Genomic DNA, 14,109 nt, shown 5'->3' on the forward strand with positions numbered 1-14,109 from the left:
CATGTAGGGTTGTAATATCTTCATAAGCCAACTATACAGCATTTTAATAATTCAGTATAATTTTATTGAATTTAAAAAAAATTATGTTTGCAGTTTAAGGCTTTTCGTTTGGTTGGTTGGTTTGTTTTGTTACTGTTGTTATGAAAAGTTAGGATAAGACTCAAAGTGGTGCCTTGGGTATCAAAGCCAGGTGCCCAGTTCTCCCTCCAGACATCTTTGGAGGGATTTCCCTCTGTCAGATCAGGGAAACGGAGGCACTTGGAGGGCTTCCATGCTGTATAGTTTAAATCTTCGAGCCAAATTACATGTGTAGAATAAACTGCATCATCTCTTGGACTGGTTTTTTGGAGATCGTATTAAATAAAGATCCTGACTGCTTGGCCAGTAAGGTTTCACTATGTTTTTCATAAAGAAAATAAGATTTTTGCTGTAGAGTCGAACTTAAGTTGCACCCCAGGAAATCAGCTCCTGAAGTTTTAGTATAAAATATTCTTTCCTCATCAGACTACTACTTAATATTCCTGTGTTTCATCTGGGAGGTATATCTAACCGGTAGGTAAAGTGACTCATGGTTTATGAAGCCTGTAGATTTCATCTGGTGGAAAGATACTATACGAAGTATTTTTATTATCAAAAGATGCACGAGATACCGTCTTTTTTTTTTTCTTGCTACCGATAAACTACAGTTGGCTCAAGAAAATGAAATTGTTCATTTTCTAGATTGAAAAATAATGTGTAGTCTGTTACATATTGGGAAAGGGGCCCTTTCTGCTTATTGAGAGCTTGTTTTGTTCATTTGAATGTACATTATGAAACTGAAAACTGTTTTAAGTGGTGTTGCACGGTGTTAATTGACTATTGCCAGGTAAAGCTGCCTGTTGCTGCTCCCTTGGTGTTGCTTGATTTGCTTCTTGAGGTGCAGTTCTTTAATGGTATGAATCGAAACAAAGTGATATGGATCGAAACAAAACACTTTTAAATGAGCGCGAGGTCTTGGCCTGAAATGTGGTATAGCCTGATGAACAGTAAACCTGGCAGAACTGAGGGACGGTAATCTCTATTACTGGTGGGGAGCTGGGGCAGATAGTTATGGCTAAGCGTAGATTTGCAGCTCAATTTTTTTAAACTGGATTTTTGCAAAAATGTTTTTCTTCTGTTGTGTTTTTGTTACAGACGGCCGCACAGATCCAATTTTGGATGATGTAGGTGATGCCTTCAAGCTTATGGGGGTTAACCTGCATGAGCTAGAAGATTATATACACAATATTGAACCTGTCACCTTTGCACATCAAATCCCTTCGTTTCCTGTCAGCAAGAACAATGTCCTGCAGTTTCCCCAGCCAGGAAGTAAAGATGCAGAAGAAAGGAAGGAGTACATCCCTGATTACATGCCACCTATTGTCTCCTCTCAAGAAGGTGCGAAATTAATCCTTTGCTTTAAGTTTTGGTCGCTGTGTGTGTCTCTTGCATATTTGTTTGCATCCTCGAGCAGTTTGAGTTGTGCTGCCCGTGGCAGGTCGCTCAGAAAGGACCCACTGGGTGTTACCCAAGCATGGTTTCAAAACAGGTAGCAGTGCTGTGGCAAGTTTGTTTTCCACTCTTTCACTTTCCTCCAAGATTAATTGGTGTCAAAATACACCGTGTTAATACATGTTTCTGTCATGCATTTAAATTTTAAGTTTTTGGATGACAGTAGAAATGGATGCTTTATCACCTTTTATGTGTTAGCCTCCCTCTTTATATATACTGCAAGAGCTTACATATTTGGCGAAGGTAGAAGAAGGAAGGCTGGTGAGACTGGCACAGCATTTCCAGCTCCTGACAGCAATTCCTTCTTACTTTGAACAAATTTAACAACAACAACAACGTCCAAAAAAACCCCCCAAACCAACAAAAAAACCCCAACCAACTTCTTCCAATTCAGATGAAGTCACATTTAGAGTAAGGAAGTAAGAGTCGTTTAGAGGCACGGTGCTTGCTCTTAATTCTCTTTGCTAATGTTGATTAGGGTTTCAGCATCGCTATTCCAACTGCTCTCCTTCCCTTTCTTGTGTAAAGGACCCACAGAGGCAGGGGTTGCGGATCACTAACAGTGAAACCAACTACATAAATGCTGTGAGCGAGTTTGAGCTGAGTGCACAAACACACGAGCTGCTCTTACACTGAGAATTCTAGCAGTGGCAGTGGAAAAAGCAAATTTTTTTTTATTTTTCAGCTACATGAGACTTGATTGCTAATAAGATAAACCTTTAAGATACGCAACCTAGTCTAACTTTCCCTTTGAATAGTGAACATCACATGTCTATACTTTGTGGGGAGATAAACGTATGCAAGCTTGTGGACCAGGTACAAAAATCCCAGACAGAAGAACTTTATTTCCCAAAAGAGTGTAATGAACAGGTGCAATCCTCACAAGATGCTTATTTAATTAATAATTGTCATGGGGACAGAATGGGTATCATGCTTTATTATGCATATTGTTCTTTTTTAAGAGCTAAGGTCTCAAAGTGTGAGCACTGAAATATGTGTATAAATTCTGCCCAGTGTAAGGATGAACGTAAACAACGTCGTGCTGCTACACATGTCACATGGGGCAGTTTTTCAATGATTTGGTAAGCTGTGGTAATTGTATGTTCAGTCTTTCATACATCATGTTCAGCTAGATAGATGCAGTTATTATGGGCTTCAGTTAGACTAAGTGAAATTATAGTCAGGAACAGGTATCTGAAGTGTAAAGGGCTGTCAGAGAGATACAGTGGTTTTAGTGTGTTCAGAACAAATACGCTATTTCCAGTAACAATGTGAGATCTTAACTCATGCTGATGAGTATTTCTGAATCTCTGTAGACCTGATTTTTCTGTTTTCTTTAATTGCATAGGATACACAGTTATTTTATAGATCAGCAGCATTTTAATGTCTCTTGCCTTAATATAACCCAGGAAGTGAAACTGCTGGGTTTCAGTGAAACTGCAAAAGTATTTTATTGGATTGATAAGAAGCTACTAAAATCTGCCCCTTGTCAAGTTTGTTAAAAGGGTTCGTTTTTAAAATCTAACAATGAACTCTCTTAAACCAGGAAGAGACAAACAGAATGTAAGTATCATATATGTAGACAACATTAAAAAGAGAAAAGTATAGAGGAAGAAGACATTGGGAAGCGAATAGAGATCTTAGCTACTGTGTTCTGGCTACTGGAAAGGCTTTTTAGCCTGATTTTTTAGGATGTAAACAAACACCATTCTGTCAGAAATCCAGCATCTTTGAAGGGTAACAAGTTACCCGGCAGTTTTGCATTTTGGGGTTTGTTTTTGTTTTTTAACTTGGAAAAATCATACTTTAAAAATATGCAAGAAAGATCAAATTCAACAAGGCTCAAAGCAGTGGAATATCTGAATGTGGGGAGTGAGAGATGAGAATATCGCCAGACTGAGTCTGGAAAACATGACATAAAAGAGAGGCTAAAAATTGAAATGGAGACACTTGTGCGCTTTTTTGTATGTAACTTTTTACACTCTTTCTCTTGCAAGTTAGATCTAGGAGTTAGATTTTAGCAGTCCTTATAAATAATGTATGAGTCCTTTTAACACCTGAAGCAAGAAGATATTATTTCCAAAGTTGGATGAGAACCAGGAAAACTTCTGATGCCTAAGGCTAGTGTATCAGAGCACCTATAGTCACAACTTCAAAAAATGAATACAGTATTTTTTTAATGGAAATTTAAAGCAAGCATTAAAAACAACTGCTGAATGCAGGTTTGTTATAGTTGGTTTAAAATACTTATAATTGAGGACATTTTTTAATTTTTAATTAAGTCTTTTCTGAAAATGCTATTTGAAATTTTCTGCCCTGTGTTGGGGATTTTTTGGAAGGGGTGGGTGAAGAAACTCTGTATATTGGTTTTTATATTTTAATCCAAGTAAAATTTGGAAGAAAAACTTTTACTTCTGCAGATTAAAGGAATGCATTGTAAAAATGCTGAAGAATTGCAGAAGCTGTTTGAATAGTTTGCAGATCTTTACAGAGTAGAAAAAAAATGTGCTGCTGCTAAGATTGTGCAGTTCATAACATTTGAGTTGCTTTGAGTAGGCAATAAAGATAATTAGTCAGTAATGAAGGAAGGCTTTATGCACGTTACAATGTATAATGTAAATCTTTCAGTCGCTTAAAGGAACTGTCAAGAAGACTCGTTACGTCCCATTTTATATTGAAGTCTTGAGCTCAGCTCATGTTATGAATATTTATTTACAGATATGATTCAGAAATTACTGTTCTGATGTATTTTAGCAATAATGTAGCCATGACGGTCTAAGGGTATGAGCAGAACAAGGTTTATTGACAGAGGTAATATCCTTTAATTTTATCAGTTGATCTAATTAGAAGTATTATCCCTGGTGACAAACTGATTTCACAAGTAATTTTAGCTAGGTGCTTTAGTAAGAAAAAGGTCGTTTTTTTATTGTTCACTTAAAGAATAAAAAGACAGCGTTCAGTATGCACCATGACCAGTAGGTGTTGCTAACCTCCTTCTCAAAAGTCCTCTAGCTCTGCACATGTAACTACCTTCTTATTTCCACTTACTCTAGAACTGGTGGTGGTGCGTTCAGAGTATACAGTCTACCCAGCAGTTATAATTGCCAAAGACTCGATAAAAGCAAAAAGTCCTGTCCAGCCTGAGAGGAGCCCTTTCCTTCATATATACTCAATAGTAAGAAATGCTGAAACAGCTCTCTGAATGATTCCTGAAGTTGTGGGGGAAAGGGAGGAAGGCAAATAGGTTTTCAAGATCTGTCATTTGTGTCAGTTGGAAGTTCAGTTCAGTGGTACAAGTTTTATTCCAAGAAAGCAGACAATGTTTTCTTGCCTTAAATGTCATGCCTCATTTCAGTAACGTGCACTAACTAAATGATCTGGTGCAGATTCCAAATGCTTGCACTGCGAGGATCTGCACATAAAATGATATATTTATTAAAACAATCTGACTCAGTATTGCCATGGAAAATGTTGGGGTTTTAGCAGTATTTTTACAAAGGACACTGAAGGGATAATTTTATGCCAATGTATCATGATGCTCACTGTCTGCCTAATTTTAATTAGTCTCCTTTTTGTTTTTTGAGTTATTTTAGCGCTGTTGTCACTAAAATGTCATGGTAAACTTGAAAGACAGATTAAAAAAGGAGAAAAAAATAAATTAGTTGCAAAACATGATGGTCATGCTGTATTTCTTGTGCTTTAATGTAAAAGAACATACATTTTGCAATAATACATAAACTTCATAGAATTTGTTGATTGCATTTGAAGGAAAACAGTACTGTGCTGAAACTAGGCCAGTTGAGAAAGCCTAGATACTTTTCTACAACTAATAATAATCCTTTTTACATTTTGTGATAATGTTGAGAGCCCTGGGTCCTGATGCTTTTAAGAACACGTACCATTCTCCACAATTAAACCAAAGAGAAGTGAAGTGTGAATCCTACATGTGCCATGGTAACCTTATTTTTAAGCTTTCTGGAATGAATTTCTACCTGCGCTTGCTGCCTCTTGTTACTACCTCATTTTAAACAATAGTAATGACTTTTTTTTAAAAAATAACCACTTTGTCAACCGCCTTCTTTTTCTGACTTTTTGAAGTCGCAGGTAGTCCACCCATTTCTTTTGACTGGGAGACTGCAGAAAATATGTTGGTTTTGTGCATGCAATACCATTCATAGTCTATTATATTTGCATTAGACCCTTATTCCCCTCTTACACTGTAATTGTGCTGGGGTATGTCAGAAGGATATGAGAGAGAAGACATGAGAGTCTCTTCCCAGTAGTTGAGACTTTTTCTGGGGAGAGGGATAGCTTTTGGGGAGTCAAACTTCCTCCTCAATTCTTGCTTCATTTTTTTCTGTCATCTGTTTCATACCACTTCACTCCAACTTCATAGAGGTTTAGCTCCTTTTCTTGAAAGAAGGTCTGGAAACAAATGTCATTTTTTACTGGGCATTAAGTTTTGCGTTTTTCATTCCTGATAATGAGCGTTCAAGCACTGGCATTGTATTTCTGATCATTTAGCCAGGACCAGTTCTTTGTACAGTGCATAAATTTGGATTTATTTGTAGCCTTTTCTGTCAGAGCATTTTGTTTCCCTGGCAGATCAAGGCATAAAACTTGTCGATCTTCTTACAGTCCTGCCTTTTCCACTCTTTGCTGTTGATGTGATGTTGGGAGCTGTTACCCAACAAAACCTGATGCTTGCAGTCACCTGGAAGCATGGAAACCCAGCTGTCAAATTATACATCATCTCAGAACATCTCTAGGTTTTTTTCATACAATGTTAGTTGCTAAAAATCACATTTGAATTGATGAGAATGGGGGGTGTGAAGCAGGTGCTAATAACACGATTTTTGTATCTGATATCTAGGGTCTACCGGTGCTAGAATTGTAATTGTATAAAGCATTAAGCATCACGATGGTATAAAGCATTAGTGTCTAGCTCCAGTGGCTAAATTATATCAGATTTTAAAATTGTCACTGGCCCCTCAGTCTAGCAGTGCTTTCCTTGGCTGTGGTCCAGAACTGAATGTAGCAAGTCTTGGGTCTCAGACCAGTATCATTTCAGTCTCTGGTTTCCTCAAGGGTTAAACAAAGCCAATACCTCTTTTTAAATTAGCGCATGATGGGCTATAAAAAGGTTACTGGGATATCAACTTTGCCATTTCAACAACACAGGTCTCCCTATTGTCATTTTTAAGCCTTTCTGCCTTTCCTCAGATCTAGTTTAACCCCGCAGACTAACTCTTCTTCGTTCTAACAGCTGCACCAATGATTTAAAAGCAGCAATATCTTTTCAACAGAGCTTTTCCAGTACACTTGGTTAGGAAACAACCACCCATCAACAAACAGGTACTGTGTAGTCAACCAGTTTGAAGAGTTAAACCCCTGCCAGGCTGTGAACGCTTTGCTCCTGGCTGCTAACCGTGCCTGCTTGCTGAGTGTTTGCAAGCATCCTTCAGCCGCCCGTGCGCTATGCTGAGTGTTAGACGCTGATTGCTTTTGTGTGAATGAGTCTTCACGTATGCAGCAGCCTAGCAAGGAAGAAGCAACAGGAGAAACAGACAAAATGAGAAAGGCAGCCAAGCTTGAGATGCAGACAGAAGAAAGGCGTTGGGAAGGAGCCAATAGGAGAGGCAGGTTTCAAAGGAAAAGGAAAATCTGAGACAGAAACAAAAAAAATGTACAGAAAATGTGCCCGGTTTAAATTTTGCCGTTAGAGAGAAAAATAAGTTTTATAGGAGGCATGCTGATAAAGCTGTGATTGGGAAGACAACTGTATCTTTACCTTTTCTTAAGAAGTTGTATCATAATTGAAAGAATAATTTCCAGTGAAATACTGCAAGAAAGGATTTAATGAAGAAGATTTTTTTTTAAAAAAAAAAAAAAGCTTAAAATGCGAAGCTAAATAGACTTTCAGCAAAAAGCTTCATTTAATTTGCAGCACTTGGACGGGGGGGGTGGGGGGGTGGAAATCAATGTAATAAGTGCCAAATCACATCCATAGATGTTGGATCCACAGACCTTGCAGACAGAAGCATATGCTATTTTATGTTCTGTAGGAGACTAGTACCTCACTTTTCCTGATCATTCATGTCTTGGGGTGGGGAGGGGAACCTCTTGCTATTTTTGTAAGAAGCATGGTGGCAGCTGGAAGTGGAGAATGGAGGAAATAGATTAAAAGTGTTTGCATTGGTTTGGGGAGAGAGCTTGTGATAGGTTTTCATGTTTTTCTTTGTTGGGGGGTTTTTAAGTGTTGTATCCTTCAAAACAAATAAACCAGCTGGAACCTGGCTGTACCTGAACAAGCAATTTTTATAAAGATGCTGACTGCAGTTTTTTTCAGAAGTAATAACAGTGAGCTAGTAATACTAACTATAAAAATTCAGCATTGTGAAAATGTATTTCTTTAGCTTGTTCAGCTGTCTAGTTTTATTCACTGCATATAGCAAATGAAATGAAGTTAACACGATTTTTCTTTGAGGGGATATCATTCTTTTAAAACCTTCCCACAAAGATTTTTCTGTTTTTCAGACCTGTTTAGATAACTTACAAGTTGTTAGTGATTCTTAAGGCTTCAAAATAAAAACTGCACAATGCAGAAGTTGTCTCATAAAAGCCAGCCTTTTGCAGTAAATGACTTACACTTTATTGGAATGAAAGTCCTGGATTCTTTCACTGCATTGTGATGTGCCAATTGCAGTTTTGGCTATAATAAAACTGGAGGAGAAAATGGGACTTTATGATAAAAGGATTCTATTGTCTTGTATATTTAGAACAGAAGTGCTGTCATGATTTTAATTTCATACTGATCCATTTTCAGAAAAACTTTTGTCACTTGTCTTGACTTGCCGTGTCAGATCAGTTTTTTACCTTTTCTGACAATGTATGACTTTGTTTAGCGCCTGTGTTGCTTCCTGCGCTGTCTGCTGCTACTATACTTGAGGATTTTATTTCATCTGGATCATCAGACACCTTTGTGCCTTTGAAAGCGTAAGTTTCAAATCAGGTTATCGTCTGATAGCTGTGTGTTGCTGTTCTCAAGCGTTTCAGACTTTCCCTTACTGCACTGAGTATTTTTGGTGACTCTAGGGGAGGGAGTGAGAAAGGGAAAGTCCAGCCATCGCATAAAGCAGGATAATAGAGAAGCACAACTGGCCTATTTTAAGGGCTAACCTTGTATCTTTATTTTTCAGTGCTTTCGCTTCATGCAGGAGCCTTTTCTATTTTTCTTCTAATCAAATGCTTTTATTTTTTTTCTCTTTGACTTTTGCCACCAAGAATGCTTTAGCTTAGTGAAAATGTTACTGATTACTAACAATTCCTGGCATTTAAAAAGCAAATAAAAATTATTTTAACTACTGGGAGCAAAACCACAAATTTCATTGTTACCTCCCTGCACAGGAATTTGTGACAAACATTTTGAGAAATTACTTGTAACCCAAGCAAGCCTTAATTTTGTACTGTATTTGAGAGAATTGTTTGGGAAGGACATGGAAGTAGAACATGTTGGTTGAGACATCGTATGTCTATCTAACTTTGAGACATGTGGACTTGAGTTTCTCCAGTAATGCCAGCATCCTCCTGCTGCCGATTAACAGCTGTGGCATGTACATGGATACGGAGAAGGGTCCATGCCTGGAGTTCAGGAGTTGGCACTCCAGGTAGTTGTTCTGATTAACGTTCCTGTCCAAAGAAGAGTTACTTGCAGAGTAACTTTTTTCAGTTAAACACTTTTGAAGTGTCTGAAACATTTCTTTCCTCCTGTGAAAAATATCTATGCTTGAAGCTATTCAGGAATAGACATTGCATGATGTTTACACGCATGTTTTCAAGTGTAGATGAGCCTAACCTTGATCTTAGCATCAGAACAAACCGTTGTCTAGACAAAGATCACTAGTGGATTAGGGGACCCGTATCTCTCTTGCATTAATCAGGTAAATGACTCATTACAAGCTTCTGCAGACAAGTATGTGGTAGAGTCCAGGTTAAGACCAAGGAATTCTCCCTTCTAATTTTTAAAATTATGACTAAGAATGCTCATTTGAATTATTTGTCTTTTGCCACACACAGATAAGCACTATAACTTTACCGTACAGCTCTTAACTTCGTTGTCTTCTTCCAGTCCTCACCTTTGGTACGTGTTCCTGTTTTCTCCAACTCTCAACTAAAGGGAATACTAGTGAGTGGGTAAGTCATTAGGAAGGGATAACTCATTTTTGTGTGCAGGCAGTTCCACTTCGTTCTGCAAGAGCCTGAGAAGTGTAAAGTTGGGTGGATAACAGGGAGAGTTCAAATTAGAAGGCATTTGGAGACATGACCCTGGTTCATGTAGCAAGACGCTTGGATAATTAAAGTTCATCTGTAATTCAGCGGTTTTTTGGAATCTTTCATTTTTGTAATTGCGCTCATTAGAAACATTAATGGCTTTCTGATGACTTGACAAGACTATATTTTTATATATTTCTTCAGTTTGTTTCTTGAACAGCTGTGTATTGCGTGACTAGGTAAAATGTAATTCTGTTTGCATGTTGTGTATAAATGTATATTGTTTGGATCGGTTAAGCAAAAGCTACCCGAGCATACCTGTGTTTTTGAGAAGCAATGTCAAACTTGAGCAGGGCTGGATCTGGCTTGTATTTAGCCCAAGGCTGGAAAACATAGGGTCTTCAGGTGGTAACACAGTAAGTCACAAATTTCTCTGACTTGGTTTGAGATTAATGTTTCAATCATGGTTATAAGTGATGACGCCACGCTGCCAGAGGTGGTATTTTATATGGAGAGATAAAGTGAAGTTCAACTCTGTGTGTGTGTGTTTAAAACAGTCCGATAACAACTTAAATGGCCTTTATCCTGGCCACTTTACAATCTGCAGCATTCTGCTTAATTTATTTTCTGTGGTGAACTTGTTTGCCCTCTGCATTCGCCCGGTTGATGTCTGCTGCTTTCCCATTCCAAAGAGTTGTGTTAAAGGAAGACTCTGTGTTTCATGTGTATTCTTACAGTTGGGATGAAGCATACTTTTCTTCAAACGTTATGAGCTCTTTTCCCTGAGGGGAGGAGGATGGTACTGATTCTGTGCGTCTGAGAGCTACGGCTTAACAGATTGGCCAAATAATCCATCCTGAATTGGAGAGTGAATAATTTTAATACCCCTTATCTTGCATAGATTTTTGTGGATATTCATCTCAGCAAATGAACTTTGCATTTCTAAATATTTAGAGCAGCATGTTCATTCAGGTACAGCATACTTGAATCTTAATATTCTCCAAGTTTCTCCACGTTTCTCCAGGTTTCTGTGCATGTGGGACTTGTGTTCCAGGCGTATTTAAACGAATGTTTTGCGCTTGTGTGTGGACACCGCTAATTATGTCTGACAGTCACAACTGGGAATAGCATGGAGGAAATAATAGTTCTTGACCAATTGCTGGAACACAGGAAGGCCCGTTGCCATAGGAAGGGAGAGAAACTCACTTTTCATTTCCTTTCGAGTCCAGTGTGTTCAGATTAACTTTAAAGGGAGCTGAGGGGCAGCTCTGAGGATTTAGGCTTCAATCGTGTGCTACCTACGTGTGGAGCCCGTCTCAGCAGGCAGGCAGTCACCCGCCAGAAAAACTCTCGTAGCTCAGCTGCTGCGTATCCTATTGCAAATTAAATATGAAACAAGGATGTGTTTGGTTTTGCATGAGAAACTTTTAACACATTCATTAAAGAGGCTTTCTTTCTGTTCTGAATATTTTAAATCACAGTATTGCTGAAGGTCATAGCTCATCTGTAATCTCTCAGAGATAACTAGTTTCTTCTGCTATTTTAAAGAGAATTAACGTTTTTTTACCATTCTTATGTGCAACAGTTGTAAAGCCTGTATTACAGAAAACTAAATGTTCAGGTCAGCACGGTTTATAATAATTCACTTACCTTTTTTTGGCGTATGTGTGTATAAATATTCTACAAACAAGTATTTGCAATGTGATCAAAACATGCACATATATTCTTTTGTTTCTAAGATAAAAGCTATGGTTAAAATCACATATCCTTGTCCAGGGAACTTGTGTTGGGATGTGTTGGGGTTTTTTTAAGAAGCTTTAGAATTACAAATGAAAATCTATTTAGGTGAGATTTAGCCATCTGTTTATCCTCCTTTAGCATCATACCTTAAATGTTTTTTTCAGAGTTCTTAAAAACATGATATAATATCGCATTGGTTGTGATGAGCTGAAAAATCAAGGTAGAATTTTATTGTTACCGTGTTCCTATATAGTTCAGTTACACTTACAAATGCAGCATATGAAGGGTTTATCGAAGCAATTCAATATTTTTTTTAGGAGTCTTGGGGAAAGTAAACTTCATGTGAATTAAAGAGTGATAAGTATCTTAATGCTTACATTGCAGGTAACAACCTTCTCTTAGATGAGCCAATTTTCATGGAGTACAGCTTATGCATAGTATCTATTTAAAACTTAAGGTGATTCAAGCTGAAACACTGAATTTCTTCAAAACCTCAGTGTAAACCTCAGTTTTATGAATGGCCCATCTATTTAAGGAATTTTTCCTTCACACAGACATTTCCTTCTCATGTGAGCTTGCTAAGCTGAGCTCCTTGCATGTATTTTTGGTCCGTCAGAGGCAGAGAGCTGGGCGAGGTGAACTCCCAACACATCTTGTAGACCCCTCGGTGTAATTTCATACAGATGGGATACTAGTGTAAAGCTGCGCTCTTAAAAACTAGCCCTGCCGCCTGGTCAAAGACAAAATGCTTCCACTGGGATGGGAAGTGAAGAATGTTAGAAGAAATCTGAGCTTGAATTTTGCGGTATCAGTGGTCCGTATGTCCTGTGTGTGGGACATCTGTCCTGTGCCCTGCCCTACGATTTTCCTAGGCTTGGCTAAGCCAAGCAGGGTTGCTGCAGTACTCGTAACAGGAGACGTCCAAGGCAATGCAATGAAGCAGGAAATAGTGTTGATTAGTAGATGGCATTTTATAAGACGCTCGGTCTGCTGTTGAGACTGGCATATTTCAAATGAGATGAAAAATTAAGTCCTTGCCACTTGTGGTGATTAAAGCCTCAGCGGCTCACTTTTCAAGCGTAGCGTGTTAACCCTGCTGGCGTGGTTCCAGTTGGGTTGTAGAGTTCTGCCAACCTAAAATGCCCCCGGGTGGTTTCAGATTCGTGGAGGAGAAACTGCTCACCGCTGTTGGGTGCCGCCGCATAGCCATCGCATCCTCCCACCAAGATGACCGCGTTTCAGCGGTAACTGAAGCGATGCTGAGTTGAGGCCAGGTCCTATCAACTGAACGCATGCAACAAGCATAGTTTTTCTTTTTTTTAAGGGTAAATCCAGCACTGCATGTGTATGTTCTAGGTTAGTGTTAGACCTGTATGTGATGATAAATAAATGCAAGATTGTCATGCTTTTTCTGGAGCAGGACGCTGAGTGGAGCCTGTCCTGGTATCAAATCCATGTTTGCAAAGGAGAGAACTGTATGTGATGTGCAGGTACTGCGAGGGTACCGAAGAAACTGAGACAAATAAACAGAAATGTTGATTCCTTTTATCTGAATGGTTTTTTTCCTTTCACATGCGTGAGGACTGCTTTTGTGCATAATATAGATAATTTCTGTGCAGTATTTTTAACAGTCAAAGTATACAAAAGGTGTGTGGACTTTTAGCGTAATTAGATGCAAATAGCCAAGTAGGACAACTGGTTATGATCTGCTGTGAGGGGAAGGCGTGTGACGTGGGCAGGTGATGCTGGCAGTGGTATGTGTGCCACCAGAAGAATGCATGTTGGGGTTAAATAACTTACCGTAGGATTTTTGTAAAATGGAATAATTCTTATCAGCCCCTGGTAAGACGGCTAACACTTGTGCTGCTTTCAGACTCCAGTGTTACACATGTGCTTATTCTATGCAGCAGCTATTGGCCTTATCTAAATGGAAAACCCTTTCCAGCTTGAGAACGACTTAGCAACTTTTTAATATCAAAAAGGGCACATTATACACAACACATGTACAAGACTCAAAGGAACATGTATGCTGCCTAAAGTTTTTGGAGCTAGTGTGTGTGTACGCTAATCTCCTGAGAGTTCATTGCTCCAAGCTTTTATCGAGAGCAAAGGGAGTCAGAGCCGAAGACTTCTGTGCACTGCCGCTCCATCTGAAAGAACCAGCTCCTTTTTCCTTAGTTCAAGGCAATACGCCCAGAAGTATGTGTACATCGTTCCTATCAATGCAGTCACAGGACTCTGACTTTCTTTTTAAGTGAAAATAAATGAAAATGTTTTCATTCTGTATTGTTAAGCAGCAGAGGAGGTTTCTGCTACAGTCTAATTGTCTTAGATCCGTTTCTCAGTGCAGCACATCTTTGCAGTAAGCTGTTATTACCTTTTAATGCTGTTTCGAAGAGATGAAATATATTGGTAGTATCTCAAGGGAAAGACTCTAGATGCTGGTTTTACAAGGAAAAGCTCGTTTAAAAGCCTGCTTTCTTCTGGTTGTCACAAAGATGACTCCAAGTTGACTGCAGTTCAAACTCCTCAGAGTTACTGCAGCTTCTGAATGTCCAGTTTTGCACT

General features: G+C 38.7%; 1 protein-coding gene across 1 annotated transcript in view; it reads left to right on the top strand.

Moving 5' to 3' along the window:
* TAF3 (TATA-box binding protein associated factor 3) overlaps positions 1-14,109 on the top strand; it is a gene marked incomplete at both ends in the record, with an annotated part of 117,966 nt that overhangs the window by 9,655 nt on the left and 94,202 nt on the right. The window contains one exon of the mRNA XM_081998932.1: positions 1,174-1,416. Coding sequence (XP_081855058.1) covers positions 1,174-1,416 — 243 coding nt within the window. The remainder of the gene's footprint in view (positions 1-1,173; positions 1,417-14,109) is intronic.

Source organism: Phaethon aethereus, assembly GCF_964289735.1.
Source record: "Phaethon aethereus genome assembly, chromosome: 1".
Classification (NCBI taxonomy): domain Eukaryota; kingdom Metazoa; phylum Chordata; class Aves; order Phaethontiformes; family Phaethontidae; genus Phaethon; species Phaethon aethereus.